The sequence below is a fragment of the Anabrus simplex genome, chromosome 3, assembly GCF_040414725.1.
Source record: "Anabrus simplex isolate iqAnaSimp1 chromosome 3, ASM4041472v1, whole genome shotgun sequence".
In the NCBI taxonomy this organism is placed as follows: domain Eukaryota; kingdom Metazoa; phylum Arthropoda; class Insecta; order Orthoptera; family Tettigoniidae; genus Anabrus; species Anabrus simplex.
The window spans coordinates 354634054-354660228 of record NC_090267.1 but is presented as its reverse complement, the minus strand read 5'-3'; the positions used below and the strand labels follow the sequence as shown (position 1 = coordinate 354660228).

The following is a 26175-nucleotide window of genomic DNA, read 5'->3' as shown; positions in this document are numbered from 1 at the left end:
TAGTTCTTTTTTGCGATTATCAGTTGTCAGCGGGATTTTTAATGCTCTATAGACAAGACTAAAAAATGCAGCCTGTTTATGAGATTGCGGATGTAAGGAATCGTTTCTTATAGTGATGGGGGCACAAGAAGGCTTTCTAAATATTTGAAAAATGAACTTATTATTCTCTCTTGAAATGTTTAAATCCAAAAAGTTTAGAGAACCATTGATCTCATCTTCCTTAGTGAATTTGACATCATTGTCAAGCTCATTAAGGGATGTTAGCACACTGTGACTATCGTTTTTCTGTGTATCTATAATGGCAAAAGTGTCATCAACATACCTTAACCATAATTGAAGACCATTAATATTATTGATTATTTTGTTATTTTCCAAATCATCCATAAAGATATTAGCTAGAATGCCCGAGATCGGGTCACCCATTGCTAGGCCCTTTTGATGATATATTCTATTATTGAAGGTGAAATAGTTGTTATTAAGTACAAATTCTAACAGACTGATGAAATTATCTATTTCGCATTTGCTAAGGTTACTGTGTTTTAAAAGGTTTGATTTAATAATCTTGACAGTTTTGCTTACCGGAATATTGGAATACATATTGGTAATATCATAGGATACCATTATATGATTATGCTCAAGATTGAATTTCGATAATTTTTCACAAAATTCAACGGAATTTCTTATATAGGCTGTATTATTGAATTTAAAGTGTTTACTGAGAAAATTATGCAAAAATTTTGAAACTTTGTAAGAAGGGCTGTTCATGCAGTTGATGATAGGGCGTATAGGTACGTCTTTTTTTTTATGGATTTTAGGCAAAGCTTTTGCCATTATAGATACACAGAAAAACGATAGTCACAGTGTGCTAACATCCCTTAATGAGCTTGACAATGATGTCAAATTCACTAAGGAAGATGAGATCAATGGTTCTCTAAACTTTTTGGATTTAAACATTTCAAGAGAGAATAATAAGTTCATTTTTCAAATATTTAGAAAGCCTTCTTGTGCCCCCATCACTATAAGAAACGATTCCTTACATCCGCAATCTCATAAACAGGCTGCATTTTTTAGTCTTGTCTATAGAGCATTAAAAATCCCGCTGACAACTGATAATCGCAAAAAAGAACTAAACTATATTAAGGATTTAGCCAGAATTAACGGCTATAACCCCTTAATGATTAATAAAATCATTAACAAGATAAAATTAAAAACTGCAACAAAATTGATTCCAGACAAGCCTAAAAAAACGAAATATGCTCCCTTCACCTACACAAATCCAGGCCTATTTCAAGTTACTAACCCTCTAAAGAAATACGATATTAATATCGCTTATAGAACCCGATATACGAACCGTAACATATTTTTCAATTCAAATATAGTTAACATTAATCACAATAAATTCTCGAACTCTGGTATCTATAGGCTTAAATGCACCCATTGTGGATTCTCCTACATCGGACAGACTGGACGTAGCTTTTTGACCAGATACCTTGAACATTACAACGCTTCGAAACATAAAAAGTATTCCGCCATGAGCACCCATATGGAAGAGACTGGCCACAGTTTTACTACAATTGAAAAAGACCTTCAAATCTTGAAATACGTCAATAAAAGTAAACTTATGACAGAGTTTGAGAACATTTACATATTCCTAGACCAGCATTTCAACGGGCATCAAAATTTAAATGATACTTCAGAAATTAAAAGTCCAATAATCGAGAAAATTCCAGAACTACTCTCTCTTTTCAATATAAATAATAATAACTTTACGAGAATCTTTAATTATACAACTGTTAATAATACAACAACTACTACTCTACTGCCCTCTCATGCGACACCCCCTCCACGATTACCCGACCCGCCTAAGGAATCGGTCACCCCTCCTCCTCACATGACTCACTCCCCGCCTCTACGTATACATACATACAATACTAGAAGCAGCAATAAGGTTACTCGCCAGTTTGATTCGCGCAGCCAACGTTAGTGAACACCTCACACTAGTCCCAAGGGTAAGCCTCCGTCTAACTTTTACTAACCTTTTTTTCATTATAACATATTTTTATATTTCCTCCCTTTTCTTTCTTTTCAGATTTCTAACTCCAATTGTGCCATAATCTGCTCCATTCAATCTGGTTTGCTGGAACTCTCCCTACTTTCAAGTTATAGTTACTTAACGAGTCCACATTGGTGTCCTACGTTGTATAAGTTTAATTCTACTGCTAGCGTGTAAATACGGACTAGTTCAACCTGTATTTCCTTCTGGCATTGTGTTGGCTCTCCTACAGAATTCCTAACTACTGAAGTTTACGTCATTTCAACCTTAGCTTCGTCGCTTTGCGCCTTTTGACTGACTCAGCTTGGCTCGCGCTGTTCAGTAGACTCTATTTTAACTTTTGGTTTGCTCAATTAGGAGCTCCATGGTCGGCGATTGGTCCACGCTTCACACATTGACTTATAATTTGGGATCTACTACATCTGTATCTTTTTACTTTTACAACCTCATGTTTGTTTTAACTCTATAGACTACCATCATTCAAAGTATTCCTCTGCATTCTTGCTGTTAATCTGTACATATCGTTATAATTTCATGTTTAATGTTATCATTTTACTTTTTATTATGGTATTGTCACCTTTTTAATAATTTTTATCATTCAGTTCAGGGCCCTGACCTAATCCTTGTAAATTAAGGCTGATGATGTTCGCTATGTCGAACGAAACATGTTCCTTTATTTAAGACACCTCATGATTGTTTTATAATTCAATGAGTAATATAATGTATTGAGTAGGTGGTTGTGATTAAAAGGATTTTATAATTTTAATATATTGTCCTCAATACGGTCCCATTATGAGATTAATTACATGTAACAGGTTACCATGGTAAAATTTTAATTATAAATTTTTTTCCCCTTCAAAACCACAACAGTTACAGCAATGAAATTTTGTGCACATGAAGCACTGACATTATTTTATATGCAAAACAACATTACCATCATCTTAAAAAATAATTTGTGTATTTTTTTTCAAAATTCAAAATGGTAGTTCATCATACAAGGCTGCAGCGTTTTAGTGATAACTCCCATAATTTTAAACATTTTTAGGTTCTGTTAATTGTATTTTATTGCAAATGTATCCCTCTAGAAATGCACGTATTAAAAAAATGTCAAAATTTTACAATATTTTTGCTACATTTTGTTTTAAAAGAAACTATCTTAGAGAGAGACATGAATTTACATCATTTTGTAGATATAGTAAACAGAAATGCACACAAAACATTTCATTAGTGCATGTCAATTAGTTTTTGAGTTGTCATTAAAATGGATGTCAAAAACACAACTCTGAGAAAATGAGCAATAAAGATGTGTGCATAAATCTTACATACCATTAACCTTGCTACTGAAGTTAAAATGCCCCTGCAGCATAAGTTGTGCTGTTGTGCCTTCAACTTCTGATTTCTGTGCAGTTTCTTCCAGTCTGAGCCTCTTCTTGCTTTTTCCTGCCTCTTTTGTTGCTTGACATTTCCTTTTCTCTGCCGTCACTACTCTTGTTTCATCTTCATTACGTAGAGCAAGTTCACGAAATGTTCCAGGTTCTACCCGTAATGCTTTCAGAACAAGCAGCCTACTCTTCATGCCATCATTGAATGTGATAGTTGCATCATTTGTAGCAATTTTCACCATATTCTTCCCACAAAAGCCAGTTTTAGGGCAAATTTTCCACATTTTTGAGTTCAAAGACTCATTTGCATTTTGAGTGTTTGATCCCACACATCTTGACAGCAGTTCCGTTGCAACTAACCTTTTAAATACAGGCTTGATTGCCTCCATTACTGCAGGTGGTAAGGTATTCTTATGTGTATTATTTTAAATGAAAGGGAAAGAGTACATGGGGGCGTGGCACTGTGGCACTTCACACATTTTTTTTCACCAAAATGTTCCTAAAGGACAGGAGCATAAAATAAAAAAATATTTTGAAAAATTGATTTTTTGGAATGTCATAAGCTGTAATATCATAAAATAGAAAATTCCAAACTTTTATATCAGAGAATTACTTTAAGAATCTATTCATCAACATACATTCAAATATCTCTATTGCTATTTGTTAGCAATAATGCCATATGACCATCCAGAACTGATACATGTACCATGGACATCTAACTAATCCTCAGCTTAATCCAATGATAATTCCAAACTGGCAATTAAACCAAATAAAACTCAATCAATTACAACAGTGAAGGAATATCCATTAGATAGATTAGTTAATGATGGAAGGATGGAAGACACTATAACAGATCTGACATGGAATGATATAGAATGCGCATGGAAATACATCAAAACAGGAAAATCTCCAGGCATTGATGAAATGTGTGGTGAAATTATCAAGTCTATGGGTGATGCAGGAATGGATGTATAGACTTTTTCACAAGATCAGGAAGGATGGGCAGATACCAGCAGATTGGAAAAAAGGTATCATCATTCCACTCTTTAAGAAAGGAGACAGGAAGAAATGTTCCAATTACAGAGGAATTACATTAACTTCCAAAGTGGGAAAGCTGTATGAAAGGATTTTAGAAAGGAAAATAAGACCATTGATAGAATTTAAGTTATCAGAGGAACAATATGGATTCCGTAAAGGCAGATCAACAGTTGATCTAATATCTGTGCCAGCCAATGGAGAAGTATTATGAAAATAAGGTCCTTTGGCTGGCCTTCCTGGATATCAAAAAGGCCTTTGATGCTGTAAGCAGGGACAAAGACTGGGAAGTGCTGAGAAACAGTGGAATCAATGACGACATAATAAAACGAATTGAGAATTTATATGAAGTCATCAGTAGTCGCGTCAAAACACCATCAGGAATGATGGAACACTTTACAGTACAATAACTACGGGCCTAAGACAAGGTGGAGTTCTGTCACCTCTTCTCTTCATTACTGTGATGAATGTGATTCAACAACAAGTATGCCTAAACGTTGGTGAGAACAAAATGAAAGTCATGCTATTTGCTGATGACATCTGTATATGGGGAGATTCTAAGGAGGAACTTCATGATCAGATCAATGCATGGACAGTAACAGCTAAAGGGTACGGCCTAAGATTCAGAAAGGAAAAAAGTTAAGTGTTGGTTATGCCGAGAATTTTTTTTTTTTTTTTTTGCTAGGGGCTTTACGTCGCACCGACTCAGATAGATCTTATGGCGACGATGGGATAGGAAAGGCCTAGGAGTTGGAAGGAAGCGACCGTGGCCTTAATTATGGTACAGCCCCAGCATTTGCCTGGTGTGAAAATGGGAAACCACGGAAAACCATATTCAGGGCTGCCGATAGTGGGATTCGAACCTACTATATGTCACCTGAAGGTTACATTGAAATAGAAGGTAAACAACTCAAGATGTCCAACAAATTCAAATATTTAGGAAGCATATCAGCAACAGGCTCCATTGAAGAGGAACTTACCAGCAGGATTTAAGTTGGAGGAACATTCTATAGAGTTGTCCGAGACCTAATATGGAATGTGAAAGTACCATTGAAATGCAAGCGAGCAATTTATCTGACTTATTACATGCCAATTTTGACATATGGGAGGGAGACCTGGACCATGAGGAAAAAGAATGAAGCAAGGATTCAGGCAGCTGAAATGAGATTTGTCCGAGCAATGGTTGGCAAAACATGACGAGATAAAATTTGTAATGAGAACATCAGGGACATGGCTCAGGTTGGCAGAATGCAGGATAACATAACTCTGCGTAGACTCAAATGGTATGGTCACATGCGAAGGATGGATACTGATCGCATACCCTGAAAAATATAAGATCTGCAATTAAAATATTCAAGACCAAGAGGGCGGCCAAGAATGCAATATACAGATATGGTGAAAAACGACATTCAGCAACTTGGAGGGGACTGCAACAACAGTGAAGAAGGAGAAAAGTTCACAGACAGAAGTTGGTGGAGGGGCTTCATTCGCCAACCCATCGTATAGATGGAACGACATGGGATGTGTGTGTATGTATGTATGTATGTATGTATGTATGTATGTATGTAAGGAGTAACAAGACTACCATTAAAGCTTAATCAACTATAGATAACAGAACTGTATCAATGAAATAACAAGGAGTAACAAGACTACCATTAAAGCTTAATCAACTATAGATAACAGAACTATATCAATGAAATAACAAACAATAGTTCTTAATAAAAGTAAAATTCAACCAAAAGTAAGACATAACTACTTTACACAAAACTGTCAGTCACTATCTCTATACCTGCAACAGTGCTATATTTCAGCAAACACACCACTGTACATTCTGCTCTACTCTTATTTAGAGTATTTTTACCAATCCATGCTTCCTCCATAGAGCTTCAAGAAAATAAGAAATCATTATTATTGAGACCTGTGCAGAATCTCTTTAGGGAATGTTTACTGTATGTTGTTGTAGTACATTTTATTTGTATTCCCTTTATCTACTTAAGTAACTACTAGATTGTAAATTATTGTTCCGTAATAGCTGGAACAATCCAGAAAGGTTGTGACGCAGACTTTTAGAACAGGATGTGTTGGCCCCTGTCGATTGTCGATTCTAGCAACGTGTCCTTTCTAATTCTGGAAGATGGAAAGTTCGCAATTAGTGTCTGTCTATGTTCGGATATTGTGAAAACATCGCGAGTGGATGAGAGTTATGATTGGTGGATCTGGGTGGCGATAGGCAAGCTCCTATGCTCTGATTGGTCACTCGGTAATCACTCCAAGGCAGACTTCCCTTTTTAAGTGAGCAAGGCAGGATTTTGTGGCCTTTCGATCTCTCGTCAGTCCAGCGTTTTGACGCACGTCGGTGAATCCTCGCTCCCGAGATGGGCTACCTTGGGGTAGCATTGTTAACCTCAGTTCCACCTTAAGTTATATTTAATGTTCGCTTGCATTTTCACATAGGAGTTTGCCCTACTCGTCCAGACTCGCCACTCAATTACTTCATATGCCTTAGCTTTTCAGCTGGGCCTGCCTGTTTGCTTTCGAGGCATTCCTCTTTCCTTGTTTTGCTAAACATGTAATTTGTAGATTAATTTAATTTCCCTCGGGGTTTGCCTTTAGTAACTCCGTGTAACTTGATGCACACTAGTTTTCCACTGCCCCGCATCAGAAGTGTTTTTGGTGTGGGAGCAAGTTAAACTGGCCCCTGCGCCAAGTTTAAATATTTCTGATTTCCCCCTATTTCCGTTATGTTTCACAGATGTCTTAGAAAGCACGTTAACGTCCATTTAAATGCTGTGTTTCCTCTTACCCTCAAAATAATTGTATAGTAAAACTTAGATTATGCTAAGATAACCTAAGTTAACCTCTTGGCCTAATAGCAAAGCTCTTGTCAAACAACATCTAATCTTGTATTCGTAAATTATGTATCTGGATTGTTTGGATAGATGAATTTTGTTCGAAACACCTTGTAATGTTCACTTTGGAAATAATATCTTGAATCAAAGATCACCGTTGATTTTTCTGGAAACCCGCAACCATCGTATCTCTAAGGCCCAGGTAGGTTTGCCCAGACCCATTCCACGTTTCCTTTGCTATAGTCGTCACGTTGCCCAACCTGATACGTGTGCTACTCATTCTCTTTGTATGGGGGTTTGTGTGTACTATCGCTGTTCATCTGATGTTTGTTGTTCGTTAAGGTTTTTAAGTGCCGTGTAATTTGATTTATTTTCCTCTTTACTTAACTGTGTACCGTGCAACCACTGAAAACCGGTTACAATTATTTAAAATTAGGAACTATCACGTCAGGATTAAAGAAATGTAAGGCACTTGTAAAGTGCTCTAGTATTGTCACAATACAGCTGGGCTGAGATCAGGCCTTCTGAGCTCAAATTGGCAGGTTCAATCCTAACTCAGTCCAGAGATATTGAAAAGTGCTCATGTCGGTCATGCTGTACGTGCCAAAACTTCATAACTGGCTGACATATTGATCTAAAATTTACAGATTTTCTTTATATGTATCACATAATTAATTTACCTAATTTGATTACAATTTGAAATAGAGAGTTTGAAATCGTATACTAATTCTGTGCTTACCACCAGCTATTAATGAGTGTTTTCAAAGTCTTCCCTGAACATAATATAGCCCTTGTGCATTATGAACAGTTGAGCATTAGATTTCTGAATCCTGCAGCTCAATAAATATAATGCTTTATGATTATTTTACTTGTGACTTAATGTTCTGCATTATTTTCAGTAGACTGATGATAATGATGATGATAATAATAATAATAATAATAATAATAATAATAATAATAATAATAATAATAATAATATTTACTCACACATTAGACCCCATTTTTCCTCACTTTTACTGCCCCAAAGAAAATAAGGGGGATCCAATATGCAATAACCTCAAATTTTGTCCAGTGAACACATGACTTCTAGGCTATAAAGAGCTATAAATTTAAAATGTAAACATTCTACACTATTCTTTAATGAATGTATTTGAGTTATCCTCCTCTGCGAACCATGTGACCTTGCCACGGTGGGGACGCTTGCGTGTCCCAATGATGCAGATAGCCGAGCCGCAGGTGCAACTATATCGGATGGGTATCTGTTGAGAGACCAGACTAACGAATGGTTCATCGAAAGGGGGGTAGCAGCCTTTCGGTAGTTGCAAGGGCGGCAGTCTAGATGATTGACTGATACGGCCTTGTAATAATACTTAACATGGCTTAGCTGTGTTGATAATGCTACACGGCTGAAAGCAACGGGAAACTACAGCCGTAACTACCTTCCGAGGACATGCAGCTCTCTCTGTATGAATAATGTACTGATGATGGCTTCCTCCCGGGTAAAATATTCCGGAGGTAAACTAGTCTCCCATTCGGATCTCCGGGTGGGGACTACACAAGAGGGGGCGATCATCAGGAAGATGGATACTGACATTCTGCGAGTCGGAGCGTGGAATGTTAGAAGTTTGAATCGTTGCGGTAGGTTAGAGAATCTGAAAAGGGAGATGGATAGGCTAAAGTTAGATGTAGTTGGTATAAGTGAAGTATGTTGGCAGGAAGAACAAGATTTTTGGTCAGGCAACTACCGAATTATCAACACAAAATCAAACAGGGGAAATGCAGGAGTTGGTTTAATAATGAATAAGAAAATAGGGCAGCGGGTAAGCTACTATGACCAGCATAGTGAAAGAATTATTGTCGTCAAGATAGACACCAAACCAATGCCCACCACAATAGTGCAGGTCTATATGCCTACTAGTTCAGCGGATGATGAAGAAATCGAAAGAATATATGAGGAGATAGAAGATTTAATACAATATGTAAAAGGTGACAAGAATGTAATTGTGATGGGAGACTGGAATGCAGTGGTAGGCCAAGGAAGAGAAGGTAGTACAGTAGGAGAATTTGGATTGGGACAAAGGAACGAAAGAGGAAGTCGGCTGGTTGAATTCTGCACTGATCATAATTTAGTCCTTGCCAATACTTCATTCAAACACCACAAATGACGGCTGTATACGTAGACGAGACCTGGAGACATTGGAAGGTATCAAATAGACTTCATTATGATTAGGCAGAGATTCAGAAACCAGGTGTTGGATTGCAAAACTTTCCCAGGAGCAGACGTGGACTCTGACCACAACTTGTTGGTCATGAAATGCTATCTGAAGTTGAAGAAATTGAAGAAAGGAAAGAATGCAAAAAGATGGGATCTAGAAAAGTTGAAAGAAAAGAGTGTGAGGAATTGTTTCAAGGAACATGTTGCAAAAGGACTAAATGAAAAGGCTGAAGGAAACACTATAGAGGAAGAGTGGAGAGTCATGAAAAATGAAGTCAGTAGGGCTGCTGAAGAAATGTTAGGAAGGAAGAAAAGATCAACTAAGAATCAGTGGATAACTCAGGAGATACTAGACCTGATTGATGAACAGGAAAATACAAAAATGCTAGAAAGGAAGAGGGCAGAAAAGAATACAGGCGATTAAAGAATCAAGTGGATAGAAAGTGCAAGGTAGCTAAGGAAGAATGGCTGAAGGAGAAATGCAAGGATGTCGAAGGCTGCATGGTCCTGGGAAAGGTAGATGCTGCATATGGGAAAATCAAGGAAACCTTTGGAGAAAGGAAATCTAGGTGTATGAATATTAAGAGCTCAGGTGGAAAGCCACTTCTAGGGAAAGAAGACAAAGCAGAAAGATGGTAGAAGCATATCCAACAGTTGTATCAAGGTAAAGATTTAGATATTTTGGTTCTAGAACATGAAGAGGCTGTTGATGCTGATGAAATGGGAGACCCAATTTTGAGGTCAGAGTTTGACAGAGCTGTGAGTGACCTAAATAGGAACAAGGCACCTGGAATTGATGACATTCCCTCTGAATTACTGACTGCCTTAGGAGTAACCAGCATGGCAAGGTTATTTCATTTAGTGTACAAGATGTCTGAGACAGGAGAAGTCCCATCTGATTTTCGGCAGAATGTTGTTATACCTATTCCCAAGAAAGCCAGTGCTGACAGGTGTGAAAACTACCGCACCATTAGTTTAGTATCTCATGCCTGCAAAATTGTAACACGTATTATTTACAGAAGAATGGAAAAACAAGTTGAAGCTGAGTTGGGAGAAGATCAATTTGGCTTCAGAAGAAATCTAGGAACACGTGAAGCAATCCTGACTTTACATCTGATCTTAGAGGATCGAATCAAGAAGGACAAGCCCACGTACGTGGCATTCATAGATCTAGAAAAGGCATTCGATAATGTTGATTGGACCAAGCTATTTATGATTCTGAAGATGATAGGGATCAGATACCAAGAACGAAGAATTATCTACAATCTGTATAAAAATCAGTCTGCAGTGATAAGAATCGAGGGCTTTGAAAAAGAAGCAGCAATCCAGAAAGGAGTGAGGCAAGGCTGCAGTTTGTCCCCTCTCCTTTTCAATGTTTACATAGAACAGGCAGTAAAGGAAATCAAAGAGAATTTTGGAAAGGGAATCACAGTCCAAGGAGAGGAAATCAAAACCTTGAGATTTGCTGATGATATTGTTATTTTATCTGAGACTGCAGAAGATCTCGAGAAGTTGCTGAATGGTATGGATGAAGTCTTGGGTAAGGAGTACAAGATGAAAATAAATAAGGCCAAAACAAAAGTAATGGAGTGCAGTCGAACGAAGGCAGGTGATGTAGGAAATATTAGATTAGGAAATGAAGGCTTAAAGGAAGTAGATGAATATTGTTACTTGGGTAGTAAAATAACTAATGATGGCAGAAGTAAAGAGGACATAAAATGCAGACTAGCACAAGCAAGGAAGAGCTTTCTTAAGAAAAGAAATTTGCTCACTTCAAACATTGATATCGGAATTAGAAAGATGTTTCTGAAGACTTTCGTGGCATTGTATGGAAGTGAAACATGGACAATAACCAGCTCAGAAAGAAAGAGAATAGAAGTTTTTGAAATGTGGTGTTACAGAAGAATGCTGAAGGTGAGATGGATAAATCGAATCACGAATGAAGAGATACTGAATCGAATTGGTGAGAGGAGATCGATTTGGCTAAATTTGACGAGAAGAAGAGATAGAATGATAGGACACATCTTAAGACACCCAGGACTTGTTCAGTTGGTTTTTGAAGGAAGTGTAGGTGGTAAGAACGGTAGAGGTAGACCAAGGTATGAATATGACAAGCAGATTAGAGCAGATGTAGGATGCAATAGTTACGTAGAAGTGAAATGGTTAGCACAGGATAGGGTGGCATGGAGAGCTGCATCAAACCAGTCTATGGACTGATGACTCAAACACAACATTTGAGTTATACTAGCTATTTTCGATGGAAGACAGTATTTCTAAATGTAAAACGCAAATCTCGTCAGCCATACATCGAGAGCATTCGAGGTCCTGTCTTTTTCTGAAACTTTCAAAAATAGTTTTGTTCCCGACTACAGAGTCCAAATGGTTTCTGGAGATGGTCTCTGATATTCCCAGTTGGTGAACATGACTTTTAAGCCTACATATAAAGTAAAGTCATAGTTACTCATATCACGTCATTCGTTTCATCTCATTAATTATTCCTCTGATTAGGTTGACGTCAAGAAGGGCATACGGTCGTAAAAACTCGCTATGAAGATTTGTCTCACTTCATATTTGACCCCGTAGAGAAAAGCAATAAGGGTATTGTATTATCATATTATGCAATATAATTACAAAAGAACTTAATGGCCAGTCATTGGTCTCTGTCAGTTGAGCCCACCACACAGCAAACCTGAGCAAACCTAATCACTGCTTTCATTTGAATTATTGTCTGGTGCCGCCAACTTCCCTGCTACCGACATGTCGTCATTTCAAATGACATCATGTTTAACTCCTATCTCATACGCCATGCATCAAGAGCATTCAAGGTCCCGTCCTTTTTTGAAACTTTTAAAAAATAGTTTTGTTCCAGACTATAGAGTCCAAACGGTGAGAATCTATTCCCAAATGGTTTCTGGAGAGGGTCTTTGATATTTCCAGTTGGTGTATGTGTAGCAGAAGCCACTCATTCCCAATAAAGCCGTGCTGTACAAAGCGTGCCAAACGACCAGCTGATAACTAGTGTACGTTACAAGTTGTACTTCCGAATGTAATACATAGTGACTGTAAGCGTTCTTTGGATAACTGATGCTTTTGAAAACCAAACCCTTATTTTTAAGTATATTTCATGCTTGTTCTCCACATTTATCACATCAGGATTTACCAAAACAGCTGTAAATGAGATAAGAGAGACCGCATTGTTTAGGTTAGATGTGCTATCAAGTGCCCGCATAGTGCCAGAAGTTCCACGGCGGAAAGATTGAAAATAAATAACGGAAAAGTTTGCTGCATTTATGGATATCTACAGGTGTGGCGGTAATGTGTTTTATCATCATAATGTTTAATTTTGTACAATCGAAGTCTCCAATTTTTTATTTTGTTTGGCATCTCCAAAAATCATTAAGTAGGGATGTAAAATAATAGTTATTCATGAGGTATGTTGGTGAATAAAACAATCGTTATGACTGGATTGTTTTTATCATGTTTTAACCCTACTTCTCTCCAAAAAAACCTATATTGGCCTGAGTTACGAGATTTTAAACGATCACTTTGTTAATGATCTCGCCTGCTATATTAGTAGCAACAACCGTGATTATTTCTTAACTAAAGTAAACTCATTTCCTCATCCCGAGGTGGTGCAGCTCTTTTTACACAAGCCCCCAATGGAAGAGAGTTGCATGTACCATTTTTACTGCTAATTAACCTTCCTGCCATTCGTAAATCTCTGGCAATACGGTGATGCAAGTGAGTAATGGACTAGTATAACTTGGAAACAATTCTCTAAATCCATGGGTAAATAATGAAAATATCGAGCTCGATTAGTAGGTGGTGTTATTATTATTATCTACGTAGTTATGTACGACAGGTTGTCAGTACGGACTTTATTTGGTATAAATCGTGGTCATATTTATTATTTGTGTGGTGTATGATCTGTCTTTTGTAACAGAACATGTGAGGTTATGTCACGATACTTCTGCTGTATGTTTATTAATATGACTTTATTTAATGTAAAAACATGTAATTAATAGCATATAATTTATCATTACCTGTAAATATGATGTATAAATCCAATGCAACATTGTGCAACACAGGGTAAGATTTTAGAACAACGCACCTTTATCACTCAAGTTTTACAGGGTGAATAATTTGAAAGTTCAGAGCGGAGTGCCGAGGATTAGGCATGCTGGGAAGCGGAGACAGCGAGCGTAGTGCCTGCCAGGACAAGCAGGCATAGTCGGTTCAAAGAAGCGGCACGATTACGCTTATAGAAACTAAACAAAACTGAACTCACCGGCTACATAGATGCTCTGGACAAATAAGTAATTGAATAAACAAATAAATAAATCAACTAGGAAATTAAACTGAACTCACTAGTATTTACAGACGATGCTGAAAGTGATCTCCTTCAGTTGCAATGCAAGCTTCATATCTTGTAATGAGATTTCCAAACACACTTTGTAGTTCATGGACACCGACAGAACGCACAATGTTCCTAATTTCAGTTTTTATTCTTCTACAGTTCGAGGATTATTCCTGTAAACTTTTCCTTTAAGATTTGCCCATAGATAAAAATCACATGTGCTTAAATCAAGCGAACGAGGGGGTCATAAGCCTTTACTGATGATCTGATCGAACATTTCCCGTAACCGTCGCATAGAGCTACGCGTCGTATGGGCCGTTGCACTATCCTGCTGGAAATAGCCGTACCTTTTCTCTTCTTCAGTCAGTTCAGCAAAAACTGGTTCCAGAATGTTGTGAATATAACGATCAGAAGTAATCGTGTCCTGAAAAAATATTGGACCGATAATTCGTCGGGCACTGATAGCGCACCACACACCCACCTTGACATCGTGCAGAGGTCTCGGCTGTAAAATGTGCGGGTTGTCTGTATCCCAGATTCTATTGTTCTGTGAATTGACATATCCACTCAAATGAAACCAGGCTTCGTCACTCATAAAAAGAAAGTTCGGATCCACAATACCGTCGTGGACACTATTTATTAGCCAATTGCAAAATCGTATTCTTGCATTGAAATCTGTAGGCACTATGTTATAGACTGAATGAGTCCGATAAGATCGTAAACGTAACAATTTTGTTGCATTACGTGCTGAAGAAGGTGAAATACCACTTTCCTGAGCTACTCTCCGAAGCGACTTATGTGGGCTGACCTGGAGTCTTGCCTGTATATCTTCTAACCTCTCCCGTGTGAGAGCTGGTCTCCTTCGCTTCTTTTTCTTATTGCTTACGGAACCAGTACTACGCCACTTTTAAATGAGCTGATGCATGTAACGTTTTGATGGTACTGTCGCACCGGGAAATTGTCTACGGAATTTTCGAAGGCATCTTTTAACTGGTTTCTTCTTCTTCTTGTGCAAATAACACTGGACCAAAAATATTCTTTGCTCTATAGTGTATTTAATCATCGTGATAATAACCTCACAACACACCTTAAAAGTCCAATATTTCCTAACTAACTGAGGGACAGAGTGCTAAACAGCTGCAGTGAACACTTCTTATCTCGGCGTGTTGACAGAAGCCATACGGCACTTGCATGGGACTTCCCGCGGCATGTGAGAAGTAGTCTGAACACTTAAATTATTCTCCCTGTATATAGGTTTTTGGAGACTCATGAAGATACGAGAAAGCATGTTGTGTCATACATTTCTGGAAGCCGGGCCAGGCAAAGTATATACAAGGACAGTCTTGGGTTGTTAAGTCGAGTTGTTAGTGGAAGTCATTAGTCGAGTTAAGTATGTGAACTCGTGTTGTGGTAATTCCGTTTGTGGTTATGTTGTGTTGGTACATGTGATCTTGTCAAGTTAGTAGTTGGTTGACATGCTAATGTGGCAGTACATTGAGTTCAAGATGGTGGTTCATTTGATGTGCAACTATTAATGTGTATGTAATTTGTAAATAAAACAGTGTACACAATTGACAGCATCATGTGTGTGTGTGTTTGTGAATACGACAACGGTACCGGGAATCGACTCAGGCTCCCAAGAACACAGCAAATTGTGCTAACCATTACGTTGGTGGACATTCTTAACTACAAACACATGACATATACATGACTGATGTATGCTTGCAATGCGCGGGCTGGACACGAAACAATTCACCTATTTCTGCGACGTAATCAGAGCTGTAGTAGGCCTACGCTACGGATGCAGAAATTTCTTAACTACGAAACACAGATGTACTGCATGACTTCGACACGTGTTTTCATTGTGTGGGTCGTACAGACAAAACTATTCACAAATTTGTGTGATGTCATCAAAGCTGCAGTAAGGCTTGTACCCGCTTCGAAGTGGAATCATTGTTTTTCTTTGACGAATTACGTTGGCGGGTCTTGTACGAAAGATTTTTTTTTTTGTTTCGAAAAGCCAAGCGGGGGGTCTAATACGCGAGGCAGTCTATTACACGAGTAAATACAGTAATACACGTTTAACATCCCATTAACTACTTTCACAGTTTTCCGAGTTGCTGAGGTGTTGGAATTTTGTCTAGGAGTTCTTTTACATGCCGGTAAATCTACCAGCGGTTTCTGTAAAGATGACAGGCTACCTGTTGTTATTACACTGCCAAGATTGCATAACTGATGCACTTGGTGCAACTTCGATCCATGTAGAGTGATGTTAGTGCAGATGTTCTGTCGACTACCAAATTCCAGCATTCCAGTCATTCAGTTTCTGTTATACTTCAGCATCATTATCACCCCATATCACATCATCACCTACAAAAGCAAGATCTTTAAACTCAGAGTTGTTGTTAATGTTATTGTTTTTTAAATCCCGCTAACTACTCTGATGGTTTTCGGAGACTAAGAGATGTTACAAGTAACTATTCTCATTTTGGTTCCGTATTGAAGTTGACGTATGTCTCAAATATTATTACAATATTATAAGTCCACCTGTTCAATACAATACAATATGATCCACTATTTCATATGGTCAAAATTTTTTATACATAATACATAAAAGTCAATGGTACATGTTTCACCCTCCTTACGGGCATCATCAGCCTATATCAATCTTAAAAATAATACATATGGAGTCATTCCAATCTAATAAATTATAGGTTAAAATGTTGAAAAATGATTTCGTAAAACATTATACAATAACATCTAAAACAACGATAATGCACCAAAGTATGTTAAAAGAAAGTAAATTAACAGTTTTTGAAGATTAAAACGTGGTTGAACATGAAATGTTGAGAGTTTAAAAACTAAAATGGATCCTTTTGTTATAATATCATTAAGACTGTGATGGCCTTGAGTGTAAACACAATAATCAAAGGGTAAGACTGTGATGGCCTTGAGTGTAAACACAATAATCAAAGGGGGATGTTTCTTCAATTCCCATAGTTTGAATCCAAGTTGGTAAAATCACTGTCAGTTATTTAAAACGGAAGTGTGAACGTAATAAACATGTTAAAATGTATATGGTTGGTATATCTGAAGGTCGCAAAGAAAATGGAACTTCTTGTAGAGGCGTTGCTAATGATAAAACGTGTGTCAAAACTAGCGGAGTTCAGTAATATGTGGTAGTCGATTGGATCTAAAAGACAGTCAAGGTGATATTATTCCGTTGAAACATTTGTTGGAAGAAATGATCAGGATTTTCTGAAACAAAATGTAAAAGAAGTTGGTGAATAATACCATACTGTACAAGAGACATCCCGTACGTCAAAAATGCCTATGGCGGTACTTACTCGCACGGTGCGTATTAAGTACGTCAGGTTGTTTCAGCAACGCTAGCTTGACTGGGCTTTCGACTTCTAGTATTATAACGGTGTGGCTGAGGCAGTGAAGGACATGGAGGGGGGGTAATGGTGGATGGATCCTTGCGCGCATGTGTTGTTATTGGAGGGCTGTTAGGAGCAAGATGGGCGGGCCTATCATTTGACGAGGTGGTGGAAGCTTTAGAACAAGAAGTTCTAAAAGTTTGCGGGATTGTATTATGTTTTGAATTCACCATGCCTAATAACTTTGGAGTTAGCTCATATAAAGGATTTTTTGCTTCCGTTGTATCGTTAAGATTATGGTCTTTGTTATAGGCTTGGTCTAAAAAGATGTAAAGATTTTCTAATTCATTCATAAATTTTCCTTTGCCTATGCATTTTAGAATAGTGAGATCTTTATCAATTGATGTAAACTGATGTCCTGTTTCACTCATGTGTGAGCTCATCGCTGAATATTTGTTGTGCTTTGAGGCATTATAATGCTCCATATATCTCGTATAAAAGCTGCGCCCAGTCTGTCTAACATAACTAAATCCACACTGAGCACAAGTAAGTCTGTAAATACCAGACCTCGAAAAACGGCTGTTTTTATAATTGACTTTATTATGATTAAAAAATATACTTTGATTTGTATTTACTGTTCTGAAAGCAATATTAGTGTCGTATTTCTTCAATGTGTTGGCGATCTGGTGGATGGCTGGGTTATTGTATGTAAACGTAGCGAAACTAGTTTTTTTAGGTTTATCCGGAATGAGATTGGTAGATAGTTTATGTTTAACTTTATTGATTAACTGGTTAATCATTTCAGCCTTGAACCCATTAAGCTTAGCCAAGTTCCTTATATAGTTTAATTCTATTTTTAAGTTGTTAGGGGAGAGTGGGATTTTTAAGGCTCTGTGTATTAAATTATAGAATGACGCTTGTTTTTGAAATTTAAGATGTAAAGAGGAATTATTTATGGTTATAGGAGATTGTGTGGGTTTTCTGTAGATTTGAAAATCGAAAGTATTATTGGTGCGCTTGATCGTTATATCTAAAAAATTTAAGGACTGTTTAACTTCGTCTTCTTTAGTGAATTTTACATTAGGGTCAATTTTATTTAAAATCTCTAAAACTTCGTCGCTGTTAGTAACATTTTTGACAATAACTACAAAAGTGTCGTCCACAAATCTCAGCCATAAACATATACCTTTTATATGTTCTTTGATTTTCGTGTATTCTATTGAGTCCATGTAAATATCAGCCAAGATGCCAGACAAAGGGTCACCCATGGCTAAGCCAGTCTGTTGATAAATCTTACCATTAAAGGAGAAAAAGTTGTTATCCAATACAAAATTCAGGATCTTCATAAATTCATCAATTTCCAGCTTACTCAGGCTGCTATGTTTTGAAATATTGCGAGTCTTTTAACTGTTCTCATATTTCATCCATTACAGTAATGTTGTTGCGACAGTGGGTGCCTTGTTGTACACCCTGCCTAGACTCAAACCACTCTGAATATTCGTCACCTTTGGACACACAATTCTGGCAATGTTCATACAGCATTTGAACTTTATTAAAGCACATGGTATATATCTATTCTCAATGCATTCCCAGGTAAGCCTTCTCAGTGTCTAGGAAAATGAAGACATCTTTTACTTTTTCCTGGTGCTTCTCCATGATCATCCTTACAGAAAATATCAGATCGGTTGCTGCCCTATTCCTTCTAAAACCATACTGCTCCGCTTCAAGCTGTGGTTCAATTATGGTTCTTAATCTTTGTTCTGTGATTCATTCCATTATTTTGAGTCCATGAAATAGATAAATAGATGAGCCGAGATCGAACCTACAAATCTGAGTTCACCACTCTACTGTCTGAGATATTCAGCAAGGGGAATAACAAATTACATTCTAAAGGTGTAAATCCATAGATATAAAGGTTACATACCTTTAAAGCTAGATCATCTGGATGAGTTGCAGGATAATCATAAAGTGCAATTCCATGAGGTTCTTTTTCATTAGTCTGGAAAAAAGAAAGGGTCCATTTTAAACCAGTGAAAAGAAAATGCAGATGGTATTGAAAAACAATTTAGAGATACCAACACCAGTGTTCATTCGGTTTGGATATCCATGACTTACATATCATCTTCATCATCATCATATTTCCTTATCCACACAGGTAAATGTTGTTCCTCTCCATTTTAATTAATATTTTATTTCTGCTACCTGTATTTGATTCATATCCTTTGAAAGGTAAATAACATGCTACCTAAACTATAGCCAAGAGGTGTCAACTGTGTATGAATTAACAAATTCCACTGGAGCATGAAAATATCTGGCTCCTTGGCTGAATAGTCAATGTAGTGACCTTTGATTCAGAGGGCCCTGCGTTCAATACCTGTCCAGGCTGGGGATTTTGGCCATGTCTGGTTAATTCCTCTTACCAGGGGACAAGGAGTTTGACTGATTGACTGATTGATTGTTGCTTGTTGTTTAAAGGGGCCTAACATCGAGGTCATCGGCCCCTAATGGTACGAAAGGAGACGAAATTAAATGACAAATTAAAAACCCAAAATCCTCCACTGACCACAATTCAAAACGTGAGGACGAAGAATGAATGGATGGATATGAATTTTGAAATGATCAGTGGAACCGACCCACAGTGCCTCTTACGCACAGAAGCTGGCGTAAAACGATAGTATTACTGACCAAGGAACTGCTTCTATAGGCTCCGTGCGCTGCGAGTGGCGAACATTGTAAGTTAATGCGATCACCGTGCACATATCTCTATCGTTTCGCAGAGTGCTGCCATGGCCGACTAAATGATAACAGTAGGATTTCGCAGTGTTTTATGCAACAACAATCAGCCAAATTATTCCAACTTCCAGAAAGTGGTCATGTATTAAATTTACAAGAAAAACTGTTCGCAGGAAATAGCAACAGAGAGAATAACTGCAAATATGATAAGGGAAAAACGTTGGTTCACTAGAGACACTACCATTTCACAATAGAGGCAACATAGTAATGTATTTATTATTTTTGGTGATAACGAGATTAATTTACACATACACATTCAACAATGCTGTCTTCAGAAAAATGTATTTGGCCTATCTCTAATACAATATCATGTTAGCGTAGGTTAATGTTGCGAGGGAGGCCTTGGTATAAGAATAAAAATATTTCCATGAAATGTAAGCACATACAGTTTACTCAGCACATGTAACCTCGCGTACTGCTCAACCCTGTGAATGGTCTGGACCTCGCATCTCAAAGGAGGGGAAAGAGAAATACAACAAGGAGAAGAAAGGAACTTTATCCGATAAAACGGCATAGGTTTACTGTTGGGCCAATTGAAAATATCAGAATATCTTAACATTGCCAATAAATTATTGTGTCTATTTAATAATATGATCACGACCACCTCTGTTATACAACAGTTAGTGCTACTAGTTTCCTTCGTCAGGTGCCCAGGGCTTGATTCCCGATACAGACAGAAATTTAAGACTGACATGAGGGTACATGCAGATCATGTTCATTACGGGTTGTTTGAAAAGTGTTGCACCATCTCGGGGCGAGGACAGAACTTTAGGTATGTAAAATGCGGTATTTCTGTGAGCTGTTGATATTGTGTAATGGAGGCCTATTTCTATAATTAGCCTATATTTGTCTACTGCCTTTTTAAATTCATTTTGTGAGGTTGTGACAGAATACTATAAAATTTCACACTGTGGTCTGTAGAACAGTACGGTATGTTATTCTTCGTCTTCTTCTTATTATTATTATTATGATTTCTTTTGCAATCTTTCGTGATAATGATATTCAAGCACTTGTACAGATTTTAGGAAATCAAAGCAGAATAAACCTTAATTTACAGTACTGTTTTATGTAGAATTTGAACCCATTAAATTTCTGTACAATTCCAGACGTGGCAAATACAACCGTCTTCTGCATGGTCTTGTAGATGTTGGTGTTGGCATTTAATTTCTTCAGTATTATTATTATTATTATTATTATTATTATTATTATTATGGCTATCATTGAGATTATGTTAATAGATTACAATGTATCTGTTACAGTGTGATGTGTGTGCTTTAAAAAAGATGGCCTATTGTAGCTTATTTTGAAATTTAACGCTGCTATAATGATTTGTTTGTAACTGTTAACCTTTACATTGTGTAAAGAGTTGTTGTGTATTTAATAAATGCATGTAAACGTCACACATATTCCAGCTTATGGTGAACTGCTGATGAAGTTGCCTCTAAGTAGTTCTCGTAGTAACCACCCGCAGCAGCACAGTGCTATACGCACGGAGCCTATAGCACAATACTGAATCGATGATGCTTGTAGTGGGAAGGAGTCCAAAATCCAAGTCATCGGCCCCTCATAATGGTACTTATCGCTAGAAAGTTAGAACCATAGTATTTGTCATGTTGCTGTACTAATCAAGAGTAGTGTAGACTCACGGTATTCCACACATTATGGTACTACTCACAGGTAATGAAATTTGCACATGTATTACAGACCTACTGTGTTTCGCACATTGCGGCGCCATTGACAGACAACGCAAACCTATGGTGTTCATCACCTAAGTGTACTAACCACAGGGACTCGTACTATCCCGTTGGTGTTCCTTATATAGTGGGTACTAATCATGGGCAAGCCAGAACCATGGGTTCAGTCATCCCATGGTGTCGCTCATATAGTGCTACTAATCATAGGTACTGTAAAAGCCGTCGCGCTCTTGTTTGCTACTAATCACAAACCTATTTGGTACCTAACAGTGGTACTACGCACAAGTAAAAGCGACCCATGGTGTTCCCCGCGTGGTGGTACTAATCACGAGGAGTTTCATGGTTCTAATATAATCATCCCTTAGTCGCCTCTTACGACAGGCAGGGGATACAGTGCGTGTATTCTTCGTCTGCGTCCCCCTCCCACAGGGGGTGACAAGGAGTTTGCATTCGTCTAAATTCATAAACAACACATCACACTACCAACCACCACAGAAGCACACGTCGTGAATACATCCCTCCAAATAGTGTTTGTGATGGAAAAGATATCCATCCGTAAAACTGGGCTTAATCCACGTGCTGTGCCGAACCCAAGTCATTGGGAAAAGGCCAGGAAGAACAACTAGAAGGTCTCAGCCACATATAACAGGTATGTTTACTAATGAATATTGTATCTTTAGCCCCCACTGACATCTTTTTCTTCAATAAATTTCTTACAAGGGAGTTAGTGCAAGTTGCAATGGCAAGAAAGTTGTGGCTCAGATGAACGCTCACGATGTGTAAAAAACAAATACGCAAAGCAAAAGTGCCATCGAGAATTACATATCAGTTACAAATATTTGATATTTCACTGATAAAGGGCCACGTTTAACATCACATCACAATAAGTGAAGTCCCTGTAGTCATTTAACACATTGGAGACGCCACTCGCAGAAACTATGGGTGCGCTATTTCGTTGCTGCTGAAGGAGCTCGGAGAATCTATGGGCACGTTTTCACTGTAAATAAAAAACAGTAGCTGCCGTTTCAGCGAGCTGTGACTTCATTAGAATACTGTTGAATACTTCTATAAGCATAAAATGTACTAGTTATGAGCATAAGTCGAGAGCTCTACTTTCAAGGCATTGATAACACGGCCACGTTCATACATAACCTGGGGTTGCGTCTTTGTTGACTCTCAGCTGTGAAATGGGCGGGGAAAAAATGTATGGTACATGCGGACTGGAAGGGTGTCATCGAGAGGCAGGCTTGTTTGTGTAATAGTTAGCATGTCTAATCAAGTGTACAAAATTTCTACAACAAATCTATAATGGATGTTCTTATGGAAGACACGAGTTCTGAAAATGAGGATGAGGATAACAATTACACGCTAAGTAAACATGATGATTGTCATCATGTCGATAATGAGCTGATTTCAAATTGGCGTGAAGTGTAATGTAGTTTTATACCTCTTCCTAAAAATGTGGGTGTTTCCCGTGTACAGATGACAACCTGCAGCTACCCGAAGCAACCCTGTTGTCAAACAACGAGCAGTGGGAAAGAAAATTACTGGTCGTAAACAAGGATACCGGTGCCAGTTGACCAATTAGGTTAGAATCTGTATTAGTGTGTTTCAGTAGATGTGTCCACAATATTAGACAGATTTCGAAATATAAACCGAACTGGCATCCATAGCTGAGTTTGATTCTTTTTTTTTTGTTTGTAAAACACATTAACTTCATAAATTTATATTTAAAAATTGCTGCACTATTATGATAATTAAAACTCATTTCTATGTAGAAGAAAGTGTGATCTTTCTAAATATTCCAAAAGTTGTTATAATAATGACTTACCCTAGCATTGAAAAAATTTCTAAAACCATTAAAAATCCTGCGATTCTGGATGGTAGCTTGTTCAAATATGACCATCAGCAATGTGTTAAACATTTTGTCGCTAGGTGTTTCAGAACATAATTATCACTTTTTGTAGTCGAAATAGGCATCATCCAAGGCTATACGATAAAGCTACCAGAGCGACATTTAGTTGTACCTGTACTGTATACTGAAGATGTTACACATGACCTTCACAACCAGTATGTTCTCCAATTGTAAAGCTACACAATCATTCTATTTGTTCTGTGATCCATTACATAACAAGATAGTTAACTTTCACTACCAGGCTCACTTGCTATGAATCCTGAAAATATCGTGAGCATAGTATTCTTATTCATTACAAATACAAAAGAAAATAGACATAATTTACAGAAAAGGAGAGAACATACATCGAAGAATTTGAATGTGCAGATGACGATCTGCCAGGAAAAAACTGATGACAATCAAACAGACATCCAGAACCTGATAAAGAGATGTTAGTAAGAGATGAAAGCCAGCTGTCTGATTTTCTGCAAAGCCCAAATAAGGGAAAGAAGTGGGGTGATATTCCAATGGAAATAGAAAAGGAAATAATTTTGTTTCAGGATTCGTTTCATGAACGCTACTGTATTGTGCCAGACACACATCATGTATGATGTCCATGCCACCTGGTACAGAAAGGACAGGAAGACCTCTCCCTGTGGACAGGGGAGGTAGAATAACATCCACGGTAAACCCAGGCTGTTGTAAGAAGCAACTAAAAGGGATCCCAGCAGCTCTTAACTTGAGAGTGTTAGTTGGCCCTTAGCTGATTTCTGGCATTGCTTCCACTTACTTGTGCGAGGCTCCTCACTTTCATCTATCCGATCCGACCTCCCTTGGTCAGCACTAATTCTTTTCTGACCTAGGTGGTATTATATATAAGGAGTTCTTGGGAGTATTTTATTTTCACACCCTTGGCAGCCCTTGTCCTTTTCTGACCAATACCTTAATTTTTCGAAGTGTTGGATTCCTTCTATTCTTTCCCTCTTAAAATAATAATCACTGAGTGAATTTGCTGTGTGGTTAGGGTTGCACAGCTGTAGGCTTGCAATCGGGAGATAGTGGGTTCAAACCCCACTGTTGGCAGCCCGGAAGGTGGTTTTCTGTGGTTTCCCATTTTCACACCAGGCAAATGCTGCGGTTGTACCTTAATTAAGGCCAAGGCTGCTTCTTTCCCGCTCTGAGCACTTTCCTGTACCATCATCAACATAAGACCTACCCGTGTAGGTAGATGCGACGTAAAGCAAACTGTTCTCCACGATCTCAATGTCCTGTTCTATAGATGTGAATTTATGCTTTAGATCATGTACATGCTGGCCTACCGCGGAAAATCTGTTATATTTTAAAGCATTGGTATGTTCAGTGTATCTAATTTTAAAACTTCGTCCTGTTTGACCTAGATATGTGCACCCACAGTCGTTACATTTAAATCTATACACACCCGATTTGGAATATGGGTTCGATCTATTAACTGAGGCTGAATTGTGCAATACAACTGTATTATTATTATCAGTACGAAACGAAACCTTAACATTATGTTTCATGAAAATATTAGTAAACTTATGTATATATCCTTATTATAAGTACTGTAAATATTGCGAATGCCTTTTGATTAGGTTTGTCTTTGGGCAAAGTGGTTTGTAAACGGTACCTGAAGTTGTTGATGATACATTCAATAAAGCTTTCACTAAAACCATTAACCTTGGCCATTGAACGGATTATATTGAGTTCTTTATTCAAATTAGCTTTTGTCATGGGGATCCTAAAAGCCCGTTCTACTAAACTATTGTATGTAGAGTTTTTTTGATTCTGTGGGTGTTCTGAGTCTTGTCTAATAGTGACTGCCGGTTGTGTAGGCTTCCTCAAAATACTATAAGCGAAAGATGAATCCGATCTGTTGATTTTTAAGTCAAGAAAATTAACTGATTCATTACTTTCTGACTCCAAAGTAAATTTAATCTGTGGGTCAATGTTATTAAGTACATCTAGAGTAGCCGGTGCATCCCTAACACGTTCGTCTAAAATTACTAATGTATCGTCCACAAATCTAGACCAAAACAGAATGTTGTCAAATTCTCTGTCGTTCTCCATCATGTATGTTTCCAAAGAATCCAGATAAATCTCCGCCAAGATTCCCGAGGCCGGAGATCCCATTGCCAACCCATCCTGTTTATAAATGACGAAACATGTTGATGGATTTATGGATTTGTTTGCCATAAATTTATAGTCTTGTTTAAGGAATTTTTTTAAAATGTACATATCCCGCTCAATAGGACGGTGTTTCATATTATGTGTAATAGCTTTACTAGTTGCTTTTTACGACCACGCCCTCCGGAGCTCCAACAAGTTGCCGCTCCTCAGTTGCTCCTCCCACTTTCCCCTATTTCTTCCCTTCGGTCCCGACTAACCTTGGACACTTGATTACTATCACAACACTGCTCGCTAGGCTTCATTGTGCTTCGCATGGACAGCGATCTTTTGAGGTGAGTCACGTAAAAACGTTTACGTTATAAGACGTAATTTTAT

The 26175-nt window shown here is 37.8% G+C and overlaps 1 protein-coding gene across 3 annotated transcripts in view; it reads right to left on the bottom strand.

The window, feature by feature from the left end:
* LOC136866366 (uncharacterized) overlaps positions 1-26175 on the bottom strand; it is a 130788-nt gene that overhangs the window by 26755 nt on the left and 77858 nt on the right. For all 3 annotated transcript variants that reach the window (XM_067143241.2, XM_068226716.1, XM_067143240.2), the window contains exon 5: positions 19196-19270. In XM_067143241.2, coding sequence (XP_066999342.2) covers positions 19196-19270 — 75 coding nt within the window. The remainder of the gene's footprint in view (positions 1-19195; positions 19271-26175) is intronic.